This window comes from Podarcis tiliguerta, assembly GCF_965153285.1.
Source record: "Podarcis tiliguerta genome assembly, chromosome: 1".
In the NCBI taxonomy this organism is placed as follows: Eukaryota; Metazoa; Chordata; class Lepidosauria; order Squamata; family Lacertidae; genus Podarcis; species Podarcis tiliguerta.
In genome coordinates, this window is record NC_139534.1 from 67,888,985 (window position 1) to 67,903,889 (window position 14,905).

The 14,905-nt window shown below is 40.6% G+C and overlaps 1 protein-coding gene and 1 long non-coding RNA gene across 9 annotated transcripts in view; one reads left to right on the plus strand and one right to left on the minus strand.

Annotated features, from left to right (window-relative positions):
• ZNF143 (zinc finger protein 143) overlaps positions 1 to 6,889 on the plus strand; it is a 27,134-nt gene extending 20,245 nt beyond the window's left edge. For all 8 annotated transcript variants that reach the window (XM_083407280.1, XM_083407285.1, XM_083407279.1 and 5 more), the window contains 5 exons: positions 1,178 to 1,405; positions 2,680 to 2,828; positions 3,594 to 3,755; positions 4,254 to 4,400; positions 6,141 to 6,889. In XM_083407280.1, the coding sequence (XP_083263406.1) occupies positions 1,178 to 1,405; positions 2,680 to 2,828; positions 3,594 to 3,755; positions 4,254 to 4,400; positions 6,141 to 6,224 (770 nt within the window). In that variant the 3' untranslated portion in view covers positions 6,225 to 6,889. The remainder of the gene's footprint in view (positions 1 to 1,177; positions 1,406 to 2,679; positions 2,829 to 3,593; positions 3,756 to 4,253; positions 4,401 to 6,140) is intronic.
• LOC310666022 lies at positions 6,663 to 11,682 on the minus strand. Its single transcript, XR_014505753.1, has 2 exons — positions 9,428 to 11,682; positions 6,663 to 7,345 (listed from the first exon to the last, which is right to left on the minus strand). It is a non-coding gene; the product is annotated as an uncharacterized lncRNA (long non-coding RNA).
• Between the last annotated feature and the right edge of the window lie 3,223 nt (positions 11,683 to 14,905).

Consider the following 14,905-nt stretch of genomic DNA (forward strand, 5'->3'; position numbering starts at 1 on the left):
TGATAATGAATAGTCCAGCTGCCTGATTGTTATAGAAGGGGCGAGGCTGTAAGAAAGCTGCTTCCGGCTGCCATTGGCTGAGTTACTGTGATCTAAGGGGTGCTGTTTGCCATTGGCTGTCCTTTTCTGATTCTGTAGTGTGGTAAGGCAAACAGAAGATTAGGAAAGAAGAGACAGAGTAGCCGGAGTGTAGGAAGGCAAGGTTAGAAGATAATAATGATAATGATGATGATGATGATGATGATGATGATGATAATAATAAATTTATTATTTATACCCCGCCCATCTGGCTGGGTTTCCCCAGCCACTCTGGGCGGCTTCCAACAGAATATTAAAATACAATAGTCTATTAAACATTAAAAGCTTCCCTAAACAGGGCTGCCTTCAGATGTCTTCTAAAAGTCTGGTAGTTGTTTTTCTCTTTGACATCTGGTGGGAGGGGGTTCCACGGGGCGGGTGCCACTACTGAGAAGGCCCTCTGCCTGGTTCCCTGTAACTTGGCTTCTCGCAGCGAGGGAACCACCAGAAGGCCCTCGGCACTGGACCCCAGTGTCTGGGCAGGACGATGGGGGTGAAGAGGCCCCTTGAGGTATACTGGACCGAGGCCATCTGCTCTAGAGAAAATAGCAGAATGAGAAGTCTGCAAGGGGTTGAAAATAAAAGTGATAGAGAGAAGTGACAATCCTTGAAACGAAAATGGTAAGAGGCAGAAGTTCAAATCTTTGGCTGCACCCTCTAATAAATATGAACGTAATATTTCCAGTAGAGGGAGAAAGATTTACCAGAATACCAACATACAGATTGCAAGTATAGGAACTACTTCCTGTTCCCATATACAAAATCATTTGGACCACTGTCATTTTTAATACAAGCATCAGTGATACAAAAATTAAAAGTGTTGCAGTGCAGAGTACCTTTACTTGTCAATGCCTTTTTCACATTCCATATTGAATCTAAAGGCAAATTCTAAAGACAAAGACAGTCACCAAAGTTTATTTGGTATAAAAAATCATCAAACTGAGCTGTGCTGTGGTTCCTAATTTCCCTGCTGAATTAGAGATTCTCTTTATAATCATAATGAAATATCACATTTTTATGCCATTGTTAGGATAGTTGCAAGATTTTCTAAAACAGCATATTCTGTTTTCCTCACTACTTTTGTCGTCTTTCTGTCTAGGGGAGAAGCCGTATGTATGTACAGTCCCTGGCTGTGATAAACGTTTTACAGAGTATTCCAGTTTATATAAACATCATGTTGTACATACACATTCCAAACCATATAACTGTAATCACTGTGGGAAAACCTACAAGCAGATTTCCACGCTTGCGATGCACAAGCGGACAGCACACAATGACACAGAGCCAATAGAGGAGGAGCAAGAAGCATTTTTTGAGCCACCTCCAGGTATGTGACTATATCTCATATTAGCAACCTAAACTGTTACACCTTTCAAAGACGTCTTTACATCTTAACCAGAGGAGGAACTAAAGCACTGAAACGAAGGAAGTTAAAAAAACTTTATTTGTGCTTAGCAGCAAGGGTCTGTTGTTTGTTTGTTTGTTTGTTTGTTGGGTGAGGTGTGAAGTGGTAGACAATTTAGTACTTCCAAAGCAGTGCCTGCTTCCACCAAACTGGTTTTAGATCATACAGTGTTTCTTTTTGTCCTTGTGATGCAGATTCTTTGACCTGTGTGGCCTTCTATTTTGAATGCCCCATATTTCAAATCCGGTAATGGGTGTGTGGCTACTCTGCTCTGCCTTGTTACACTAGCCATTACTGCAATATACTAAACTGATGCTTACATGGAGCTGTCCACCACAACCCCAAGATGTCTTTTAGGAAAAGTCACTGCCCCATCAATATTTTTGTTGTCTTGATGTTTGTTACTTTGCTAGCAAGATAAATTGTCACTTAGTTGTTAATTCATCCAGTTTTGAGGGAGTTTTTGGAGTTCTTAAACCTGCTTGGGTTTTCACCATTTGGAATAATTTTGGTCTTGATTAATCTAAAAGCTTAGCCATTTCACTACTCAACCCTCACTCCAGGTAATTTATTAATACATGAAATAATGTTGGTCCCAATATAGATCTTGGGTAGAGCCTACCTCTTGCTTCCCACCATAGTTAAAGCTGCCCTTTTTTCTCCATTATGAGCCACCCTTGCTTGCTGTCTAGCTTCATAATTGGTTTTGTCTGTAAAGTTTGTCTTCAAGCTCATTGGACTGATGGAAGGGACTTTCATTTCTCTGGCTCCTTGCCCTATTGCTGATACAATACAACTTAAGCCCTTTTAAGTAAACTCTGGGATTCCTAATTACTACATACAAAAAAGGAGATTAGGATGAAAGTTTATATTTAGCTGGGGTTAAACATTTCTGTAGATACTACACTGTTTCACCACTTGTTACACAATGGAGTCTCTCTTTCTCCTTGGAAGGAAAGTGTGTTAGTTAATGAATAATTCTTTGAATGGACCATTGATGATAGTTGTATCCCAGTGCTGGCAGGCAAAGATTAATATTTAACTAAAGCTAAAGCACAGTGTTTCTTTCTTTTAGATTATAACCTATGCAAGCATGATATGAATGCCAGTCACAAAGGATAGCTGGCATAATTCTTCATTTCATTTTTACTGTAGATTGCATATGAACTAAGCCCATCTTTTTTTTAATTAAACAGGTCAAGGTGAAGATGTTCTCAAAGGATCTCAGATAACTTATGTAACAGGTGTAGAAGGAGAGGATGTCGTTTCTGCACAGGTTGCTACAGTGACTCAAACAGGACTGGGTCAGCAAGTGGCCCTTATTTCCCAAGATGGAACTCAGCATGTGAGTATTTTAGCATATTAATGCTATCCCTACAAAATGGCTTTCAGAAGTGGAGGAGATGTTTCCATTTAGTCATCCCATTTGATTATGCTTACAAATATTAAAATCCCTATATAAAACTCAATTGGTATTATGTTGGTTCTATTTTAAAGCATCAGGCATACAACTTATTCTGACATAGTAATATCGTAAGCACTAATTACTGACATTCTTTGACAGAAAGCTAGAGTGAGTATCTCTAGTAGTTACAAGTTGCAGAAATAATTTTTGTCCCTACCTATTGACTTCTACCATTAGGACAGGCTCCAGTCAAACATGTAGGACTGAAGAAAAGGGGAGAAAACTATTGTTTTTGATGCAGCAGAAAATGCCCCAAGAATCTAGTTTCCATTTTTCCTCTTCTTTAACCTTTGGGCAGTTTATGAATGGGCAGAAGATGTTAAGATTTATTTTAATTTTGTAATTAACATCTGACACGTTGAGCAAACAAATGAACGTGAGACCATTGTAATATAAAAAAGTAGTATGATCATTGAACAATATGATGTAGAGAGTTAAGTAAAGTTACTATGGAAGCTTGAATTCCTTTTTTTTTTTAATGCTTTAACTTCTACTTAGCTTGTTTAAACTTGGTGGTATTTATCTTCAATGCTACCTGGACAGGTTAACATGTTGCTTGCTAAAAATGTACAATACTGTATGATTAAGGTCTGTAACTCAGATGTAATTCTTTCCGTTTAATTCAACAATTATGTTTTATTTAAGGTTAACATATCTCAGGCTGACATGCAGGCCATTGGAAATACTATCACTATGGTAACACAAGATGGCACCACAATCACAGTCCCTGCCCATGATGCAGTTATTTCTTCTGCGGGAACACATTCCGTTGCAATGGTCACAGCAGAGGGCACTGAAGGACAGCAGGTAATATTGCTACTAAATATATGTAAGAATGTATTTGTATATATGAAAATTCTACTAAGTATTAAGTACTCAGTGAAATGCTACTTAGCATTACATGGACAAACTTGAATGAACCCAAGCAAATAAGCATGCTCAGCCTCATTACAAGCCAACTTCATTAAACTAGCCAAAGTTCATTTTAAACCAGGATCCTTGGTTTGAACATAACACTAAGCCTGGATTGTATTAGTGAAACAAAACTCAGCAGAAGTCCTCCTCCCAGCACTTAAGGTAGGGGGGTGGGGTACAAGCCCAAGGCTTAACTGGAGCTTGTTCAGTTTGTCCATGTGTGATTAAATCATGCCACAGATACAGGGGTTCTTAAACAATTGTTCAGATAAGCCCGATCTACTTCTTAAAGAATATTAAGAATGAGAGGCACTTTGCAAGAGAGCATTTAAAGGAGTAATCATTTTTTATATTCCAATGTTTAGCAAATTTTGTATTTTTATTTCAAAGGTTGCCATCGTGGCTCAAGATTTAGCAGCATTCCATAGTGCTTCACCAGAAATTGGACATCAGCAACATGGGCATCATTTAGTAACTGCAGATTCTAGACCTGTTACATTGCTGGCAACATCCAATGGAACACAAATTGCAGTGCAGGTAAGTATGGAATAAATTTCAGATAGTTAGTACAGATTTATTTATTTTGTCCCTATGCTTTACAATCTACGGCAGAGGTGGGGAACCTTTTTTGCATCATCCAGATCCTTATCAGGATTGGCCTTCCCAGCCAAATTTAACTGGTAGGTGGGGCTGCCCGCCTGTCAGTCACCTGATGTCACAATGAAATCATTGTGACGTCAGGTGAATTAGCACTTTGAAGTCCCAGAATCAGAACTTCAAAGCACCACACTAAAGTGGAGGGGGGATCTGTTTTAGCCTGGGGTTGCATTGCAACCCCTGCCCTGTTTTTCAGGGAGAGATTTACATTGAATCCTGCTGAACTGATGAGAAGAGGTTAAAACCTGCTCAATTTAGCTGCATGCACTACTTCCCCACAGAAAACTAGCTCACACAGCCAAACTGTGAATCAACTGATCGGAAAGGAGTTAAATCCTCCTATTTGGTTGTGGATGCCCACAAAGCCCAAGCATCAGGGGTGGTGGGGAATATCTGTTCCCCGCTTGAAAAAAACACATATTTTTTCATAATGCAATAAAAAACAATCTAATTTAAATGAAAAAGAGAGAGAAAAGAAAATGCAAGATCCTCTCTCAAAGGGTAGATCTTAACCTTTGTTCCACACAGAAAAGGGTGAACCCTTCCAGCTCTCACCTGGGAGCTTCCCTTCTCCCAGCCTTCCACCCTTGGAGGTCTTCCCTTCCCTGTCAAGATTAGGGTCCTGACATCCCCATAACTTTCCTGGAATGCATACCTGGTCTGTCAGACCCCAGGGCATGTAAAGAATTTAACAGAGTAACTCAGCAGAGTGTAAATGAAACACATGAACAGCTCACTTCGTCAGCAAATATACTTCACTGAAGCGTTTCAATAAGCATAGCAATTGTAAGTCCTCAGCCAGATCCCTGACTGGGTGCATAGCTCAAAAAACAGTTACAGAGAGACACCAGTGAACTACATAGCTTGAAAACAAAAGTAAGGCTGACCGAGGCTCACAGCTGTATGCACCTATATAAGGAGGGCTCAAACAGTCTGGAACCTTCTGGTAAACAATGAACACTAATGAGAAAGGACTGTTGAATCACTAGACTGCTGAGTCGCTATAGTACATTTCACATCTAGGAAACACTCTACGCCATTTTTAGGCTCTGACATCCGCTGCCTCTCACATAAGGTCTTTTACCAACCATCCATCACCTTCATGTCCATATAATCCTAATAATGACCCAGAGTAGAGTGTGCACTTAGCACCACACATTTGGATTCAGGTTTCTCAAACAGCAGGCCCCCATGCTTTTATGGCAAACTTATTTTTCAGTTGAGGCACCTTTTAAAGGTCATTTGAAATATGACAGGGGGCCTGTTGTTCAAAGAAAAGAGAATTAGCCAATGGTGACTGGATCCTGATCATGAGCTATTGCAATTGCATATGTAGAAGTATTATTGATATACACCTACCCAGTGCTTTTTTCTGGGGGGACGCAGGGGTACACATACCCCTAGACATTTTGTGAATCTTAAGTTTGGCCTCATTGAGGGGCAGTATTTCAATAGCAGTAGGAAAATGAGAGTACCCTAAACATTTTTTAAGAAAAAAAGCACTGCACCTATATTTTCTGATATATTCAAGGAAGCTGAATAAACATAGTATTTTTTTTAAAAAAAGTTTTAATTTTGTAGCAGAAAATGTATTTCAGTACAACATTTTGTTTATTTCAGCTTGGAGAGCAGCAATCTTTGGAAGAAGCCATTAGAATAGCTTCCAGAATACAACAAGGTGAAACACCAGGAATGGATGATTAACTCCTAATATGGCTAAAGGAACAATAGACTTATTTACATTTTATTTTCAATCAACAAAGGTCCATGCCAGCTGAAATCTATAAAAAGTTTGACATATTCTTGCTTACTAATACTCTGCACACACCTTACGCAAGAGTGAAGAACATTTCATGTGTATAATGTCTCTGTACATGAACCTTGGGAATATATGATGTCCACCTCTTAGACTCTTTCTCTACCCAGGACAACAGAATTAGGATTTTATGTTAAATTTTCTTGCTTATACTTACATCAGATTTCAAACCAGATTACAGGGAAGCAGCAGCTACTATAGAAATACTGGGATGAGTTTTGAAGTCACTCAAAAACAATGAAGGCATTGCTGAAGATTTCATGAGTTTAAACTGTAACAACAGTAATCATTTCAAAAATCATTTGGAAGGGGAACAATTTTAAATGTTTCTCACATACAGAAGAGTTCTGAATTTTGAGACCTTTGTAAATAATACATTTTGAAGTGTGTTTCATACACAATCTGAAGATTCATCTTCTTTAGCTTTCCCATCCCAACTCACAGATTGTAAATAAAGACTGTTCATGCTGGAAGTGCTAATTATAATACATTTGGATTGGATTATGTACAAAGAGAAGCTTTGTTGTTCAATATTAAAGGGATGTAAATCTAATGTTTCTGCATTTTCCCCTATCATCATTATCCTATTTACTAATTTTGAACTCAGTTCTCCAAGTGTGGATCTATATATTGCCAAAATGGTACCATTCACACACAGGAGGAAGAGGTATCAGCAGGTTTATGAAAGTATTTAAGGAATAAACCCTTGGGTGGTGAAGAATCAAAACAGCTCAGTGAAGATGGCATGCTCTGTGGCCACAGAATTCTGACTGATTATTGGGCAGTGAAACATAAAACAAGGATGGGAGGGATTATTATGGGAACAGCTGACTGGTAACCTGAACAGGAGCACTCTACACTGCAACATTTTTTTGCAGGTCCCACCTGTTCTGTGAATCAAATTCCACTTACGATAGAAGTATAGCAAGATTATGTACTAACCTAATTAAAATAATAGCATGAAATAGTTATTTCTTTATTTGCTGCCAGAATTAACTAGTCCAAACTTCTGTTTAAACTTTAAATGTGGTGTAAGTAAGATACAGGTGAAACTCAGAAAATTAGAATATCATGGAAAAGTTCATTTATTTCAGTAATTCAACTTAAAAGGTGAAACTAATATATGAGATAGACTCATGACATACAAAGCAAGATATGTCATGCCTTTATGTGTTATAATTGTGATGATTATGGGGTACAGCTGATGAAAGCCCCAAATTAACAACCATTGAAAATTAGAATATTGTGAAAAGGTGCAGTAGCTATTCAATCCATAACACCTGCAATGGGTTCAGTAGGAAGCACAATCATGGGGAAGGCTGCTGACCTGACAGTTGTGCAGAAAGCCATCATTGAGACCCTCCATAAGGAGGGAAAGCCTCAAAAGGTAATTGGTTGTTCCCAAAGTGATATATCAAAGCACATTAATGGAAAGTTATGCAAAAGGGAGAAGTGTGGAAGAAAAAGGTGCACAAGCACCAGGGATGACCACAGCCTGGAGAGGATTGTCAGGAAAAGACCATTCAAACGTGTTGGGGACTTTCACAAGGAGTGGACTGAGGCTGGAGTTAGTGCATCAAGAGCCACCATACACAGATGGATCCTGGAGATGGGCTTCAAATGTTGTATTCCTCTTGTCAAGCCGCTCCTGAACAAGAAACAACGTCAGAAGCGTCTTACTTGAGCTAAAGAAAAAAAAAAGAATGGTCTGTTGCTCAGTGGTCACTAGTCCTCTTTTCTGATGAGAGCAACTTTTGCATCTCATTTGGAAAACAAGGACCCAGAATCTGGAGGAAGAATGGGGAGGCACACAATGCCAGATGCTTGAAGTCCAATGTGAAGTTTCCACAGTCTGTGTTGATTTGGGGAGCCATGCCATCAGCTGGTGTTGGTCCACTGTGTTTCATTAAGTCCAGGGTCAATGCAGCCGTCTACCAGGAGATTTTGGAGCACTCCATGTTTTCTTCCGCAGACGAGCTTTATGGGGATGCTGACCTCATTTTCCAGCAGGTCTTGGCACCTGCACACACTGCCAAAAGTACCAAAATCTGGTTCAATGCCCATGGGATTACTGTGCTTGATTGGCCAGCAAACTCGCCTGACCTGAACTCCATAGAGAATCTATGGGGCATTGCCAAGAGAAAGATGAGAGACATGAGACCGAGCAATGCAGAAGAGCTGAAGGCTGCTATTGAAGCATCCTGGTCTTCCATAACACCTCAGCAGTGCCACAGGCTGATAGCATCCATGCCACACCACAGTGAGGCAGTAATTGATGCAAAAGGGGCCCAAACCAAGTACTGAGTACATATGCATGCTTCTACCTCTCAGAGGTCCAATATTGCTCTATTTGCAATCCTTATTTTGCTGATTTCATTTAATATAATTTTATGAGATTGTTAATTTGGGGTTTTCATCAGCTGTACGCCACAATATCACAATTATAACAAATAAAGGCTTGCCATATCTCGCTTTGCATGTCATGAGTCTATCTCATATATTAGTTTCACCTTTTAAGTTGAATTACTGAAATAAATGAACTTTTCCACGATATTCTAATTTTCCGAGTTTCACCTGTATAACAGCTATAGTGGAGCAATTACTGGTTATGTACTACATTTTGCAAACAATTGCTTCTGGGGCAGGATATCCAAAGGTGCAAGCCCTTGTACCTCCTGTTGTCTTTCATAAGATGTGTATACTTTTCAAACCATCTGAGAATTAACTTACATGTCACTGATCAAGCACCTGATTGTGTGAATTGCTCAGTCAATACACAAGATTAGTGGGCAGTTTTACTAGACAATGGCAGAATAGGAAGGAAAGATCTATTGCTAGTTCCCTTAGGCAGCACACTTTGGGTCCATTTTGTTTTAAAAAGCCGAGTGTAAAAATGCACTAGCAGAATATTAGTGTAATAAAGCAGCAGGAATATCCCAAGAAGCAGGGGAGGACCAGAGACAGGCTATGCCGCTATATGCCTATTAGTGATATAATTTGCAAAGCAAAAGTTACTTTGGTGCCTTCCTCCCATGTAGTAATATCACATGTTTAGTTTGGAATGAATTAAGACTTCTCAGATTGTAGATACCCATTTGCTGGGAGGCTTATTAAGGGCAACAAGCTGGACATACATAAAATTCACTGAAGGCAGAATAGTACATAAAGCTGCCTTATAAAAGCTCTATTAGTCTATGTAACCCAGTTCTGTGAACTCTGACAAGTAGTTGTTCTTCAGGATCTCGGGCAGAGGTTTATCCCATCACCTACCTGATCCTTTTTAACTGGAGAGCCAAGAGATTGAACCTTGACATGTGCTGTATCACTGTGCTATGGTCCCTCCCCAAAAGAAATCCTTAATTTGGGTGGCACCAGAGACCAAGATAAGAGCATAGTAGTATACAACTGACAACAGCCCCCCCCCCAAAAAAAACCAGATTACTCCCAAAGGAATGTGAATGTTGTGGTTCTGGTTGGGTAAACATCACACTGCTGACTATGTGACAAGTTTTCTTTGGGGGTATGAATGTTCCAAAGAGATCTCTGCCTCTACATTAATAATTTAGGGCAAGGAGATACAAATGGGACTCTTTATAGAGCATGGAGTAATCTAGACTTCTCTTGCTACAGTTCTGCTGAGAAGAAATATGCGAGTAGTCAATGAAGATTACTTACGTTATCTGTGATTTTTCTAGGTTCCTTACAAAGTCCTCTAGGATCTGTGTAATATTTATATGGGAAGGCACTATAATCAATATAGTGCTGAGAAAGAAGTCAAAAGATTATAACCATAGCCTTTGTTATCATTAAAGGTCAGCATTCCCTCCTGTTGGGAAAATATCAATATTGACTTTGCAAGATTATGGGCTGTTGCACATGAACACGCACCCACAGGAGCAAATACTAAATTTTAAGAGACAATTTTGCCAGTGGTGAGGATGTCAGGGATTGAAGGCTGTGATGTCTGAGAAAAATAAAAATAAACTTTAAGCAGCAAAACGGAATACTACAGCTGCAGTCATATATTCTTACCTGTAATAAGGCAAATTGAATTCAATAGGATTGTCTTGCTGAGTAAAGGCAGAGAATTTGCTGTAAGTAGTTTACAGTGCAATCCTATTCATATCTGGGAAAAGTGTTGAATTTACAACTTGGTGGTATTTAAAATATACCTGTATTTAGTAATTTTTATTATCTTTTGTTGTTGCGTAAGCAGGAAAAACACTGACTAATGAAAGAAGAAAGAGGGTATTTTCCTTTATTTTGTCATGTATCTGGACAGATTGACCAAATTAATATCCATGTATTGCTGTCTGTGATAAGTCATACTGTACATTCAAAAGTGAATGCAGCTGTCAAGTTACTAGTCCACTGATGTACTTTCCAGAGCTACAAGACAAGTCTGACTCTAGAGCTTTCATAATGGCCAACATTATTTCCATCTGGCATGTCTAAGGCAGCAGGAATATAGTTCTAGAGTATGTGGATATTTGTAAACTGAGTTAAATGCAAATCTGATGAGAGGACTGTCATTAGGCAGTTCCATACCACACGTACCAAAAAAACCTACACCTATCTGCCTTTCAGCATCAGTACATTGGATGCCTACTGTCGTGGTTTTGCTCCATAACGATCCAGAGCAAACCTCAACGTTAGTTAGCAGAGTAAGCACGATGCAGGATTTCAAAAAAGAAACCATACGCAACCAGCTTCATCCAGTAATTATTTACTGAAGGTAAATGAGCATAACAGTCACAAATCCAACTCTTCAGGATTGGCATAGTCATTAATAATCCAGTTGCAGCAAAACCTTAACTTTAACTTAACAATAAGACTAAAAACGTAGGCACTTCAGCATACTATGTACAGATCACCACACAGGAACAAAGTAGAGAGAACCAAGAAGGAAAGAGAAAGTCAAACCAGGCTCCTTCAGGCCTATTATTATAGGAAGCATGACCTTGGGAGAAAGAGATAAAAGGACTGGTTTGAATCAACTTGGCTCAGCTTCTCTGAAGGAATAACCCAAACATCAGGAACCTTTTGCTTACCAGGCAGAAGAGAAACTTGACTTGTCAGCTAGAAACCTCCAGCTTCTATCACAGAGATAAAGTTTCAGAACCTTATTGAATCAACAGAATAGAAAAGATCTCTGCACTTTAAACCAATACTTTCTGTACTTAAAAAATGCAAGCCGTGACACCTACATGTTATTTCCAGTCTAATCTGAGAGCCGTCCCATAGATCCTGAACACTAACTTTTGCTGGATTGGTAACAATTTTAACTCCAGTCTAGGGGGGGTCTGTTTAAATATCTGTCAATGTATCTTTCCAGCAGTGTGGCACTGAATACCGTATTTTTCGCCCTATATGACGCACCGGCCCATAGGACGCACCTAGTTTTTTGGGGGGGGAAATAAAGGGGAAAAAATTTATCCCCCCCCCAGCCGCGGGGCTGGGGCGGGGGAAGCACGAGCTTTTAAAAACGCACCTACCGTAGTTTTTAGAGGAGAAAAACAAGGGCAGCAGGCTCCCAAGGCTGTGGATATATGCCCAAAGCGCGGTGTGCTCTGCTTCAGCGCGCCCTGCGGGAACTCCCACGGGCTCCCCAGGCTTGCTGATAGCTTCCTGAAGCCTGGAGAGCGAGAGGGGTCGGTGCGCACCAACTCCTCTCGCTCTCCAAGCTTCAGCGAAAGCCTGCATTCGCCCCATAGGATGCACACAGATTTCCCCTTCATTTTTGGAGGGAAAAGGTGCATCCTATAGGGCAAAAAATACGGTATATGTTTGTCTGAACACCTTATTGCAACCATTTGTAGAGGACAAAGGTAGAGCTTGGCAAGGTGAGTAGGCATAGACCAAACTGAGCTATAATTGCAAATACTGCAAAGCTGTATTGAATTTGCAATACAACAAACAGAATAAAATAACTGTTGTCCCCAAATAGCAGGTAGAGTGTAAAAACTTGCATCTCACCCAGTTATGCCTGATAAATGACTTCCCAACTAGTCAAAGAACAGGACTGGTTCAGAGGATAAAGTTTGTGTGGCATAGGCATCGAATTGAAATTGCCTACCCAAGAGATGCCACATCTTCCTTGCTTCTTTAATGGTTAGGAGGAAGACCAGTAGTGTTTTTAGATGTACGGAACCCAGTGCTTTCCAAACCAGGAGTGACACCAAGAGTGGAATTCACAGTAAAATGCTGACAAATGTTAATGATTGTTGTTGTTTTTTAATCTGCAGATTGCTGCAGAAATGTGGAGAACTTAATTTAAGATGGAAAGAATGAGAAATTGAAAGAACAAAAAATGTCAGATCCTTCCATTCCTAGTCCTGGATGTTTTTCCAGACTAAAGGTCCTAAATGCATCGTTACAGTTTCCTCTAGTTAGGAGAGTAGTTGTTGGATACACAACATTGCTGAAATGATTAGCTTTGGTTAAATAAAAGGCAGGTGCAAACATTGCTATCAATTCAGCAAAGACTGACCAGGATAATGAACAGATAATTAAGAGCACCAAGGTCAAATTAGCCCATGAGAGCTTATCAGCCATAACATTACTTGTATCTATCTGTAATGTTTAGTGTAATGTGCCCTTTTTTGTTTGTTTACAAGCTGTTTGTGAAACAAGGTTGGTTAGTGCTCCAAGCAGAATGTCACATTTGAAATGGCACAATACCAAATACCCACCAATCACATTTGTGAGCTGCATTCATGCTCTCACCCCAACTGGAGCTCCTCAACATTTCACCTCACACTCAAAAGCCAGGTTAACTCGCATCCCTCACTCAAAGCCAGCTCTCCATCCAGTCTTCCACCTATTTTAATATATTGGTAAGCAAGTTGCTGTTTCTTATAGATGACGCCTACAAAATATGAACAGCCCATAACCATTATGTGCAGGTGCTCTCTTAAAATTCTTCTTCTTCTTTGGCGATCACTCGTAGCCAAGTAAGATTGTCTTCCATAAACAAATAGTGCAGTACCTACTGATAGAGACATTAGAAAGGATCAAAAAGAGGGCAGTATTGTATTGAACTCTATGGGACTTATGCCTGAGGAAGCATGTGTAGGCTGCACATCATTCCTATATATTGGTTGAGAACAAGGAGTCAAGAAGGCAACAGACTTTTGTCAGTGTTTGTCCACAGACAGCTTTCCAGGTCTTGCGCCCAGCATGACTAAACTGCCTCTGGCGCAACAGAACACCATGACAGAAGCATGGAAACGGTATATACCTTACCGCTGCAGCAGTACCTATTTATCTACTTGCACCAGTGTGCTTTCAAACTGCTAGGTTGGCAGAAGCTGGGACAGAGCAATGGGAGCTCACCCAGTAGCACAGATTCAAACTGCCGACCTAATCAGCAAATCCAAGCGGCTCAGTGGTTTAGACTACACCGCCACCCGCTTTTAAATCTCATGTTTCCAACAAGGTTAACATGATAATTATAGTTGTTTCCTACCATATAAACAACCCTGTGAGGCAGTTTAGGCTGAGAGATGGTAACTTGTCACACAGTGACCATGTTTCCTGGGTGAATGGGGATTTCAACCGTGGTCCTTGTGTGATTATAAAATACTTTGTGGCTGTGCATTGGGGCCTACTCTCTGCTAAATGTGCCTAGGGCTGAAGCCCAAGATGCTGAAGTGTGATTCAGTGGTAGGAACATGGCTTTTTTCAGTCAAAACTCAGTTTGGGCACCTCTCAGGTGGGTGCCATTGCTATTATAAGAGAACAAGAGAGGTGTTCGTGGCGAGTTCCACCATTTATAGAAAAATAGCAGTAGGTACGAGGCATATACATTAGGTGTCTAATTATTCAGCTGGGATTGCAGCAAGGGTGAGGTGCTCCTTTTGGAAATTAGCCATGTTTAGATTTAAACCCATTTGGGCGTGTCTTTGGAGAAGACACCGGAGTCATCAAAAGACAGTGTTGCAAGTAGTTTCTCTTTCCCTCTCTTTAACGTGTCCTGAAAGATGACACGCTTGATGAAATTCACACTCAAATGCCCTGCTCCTTTTCGAAGAAAAGCCAGTCTCCTTTTTATTTCTTCCTCCTCAAAGGCCATCTTTCTCTACCGCAACCACCCCCCCCCCTGCTGTTGGGAGAGAGAGGCAGCTTCGCTCCTCCCTTCGCAGTGGAAGTGTTTGGCCGCAGGGAATTCTTGTCTGCGCACGCCGAGCGATGCTCCTGCTTTTCTTGGTGGCTGCGAGTTGTTTCCTTTTAACTGGGGCGAAGCCATTTAAAAATCCCAGCGCGTACGCTCGCCTCTAAGGAGAACCTCCTTCGGAGGATACATGTACCAGGGGGTCTCTGGAATCTAATGTAACCACAGCTAACCCGCGCCCCCCCCCGAATATTTTTAACTGTTGGCGCCAGCAATTTTGCTTTTACTGATGCAAACTTGCCCAGAGGGCCTAGAATGAGCTTTGCGGTGAGCGAGGCTGCGACGCCCGGAGAAAGCTAGCCTCTTTATACCACACGGTGCTTCCTCTTGGGTACACAGGCAGATAATTTTGAAGAGCAGCAGACGATTGAGCCACACGTTATTCAGACCCTACGA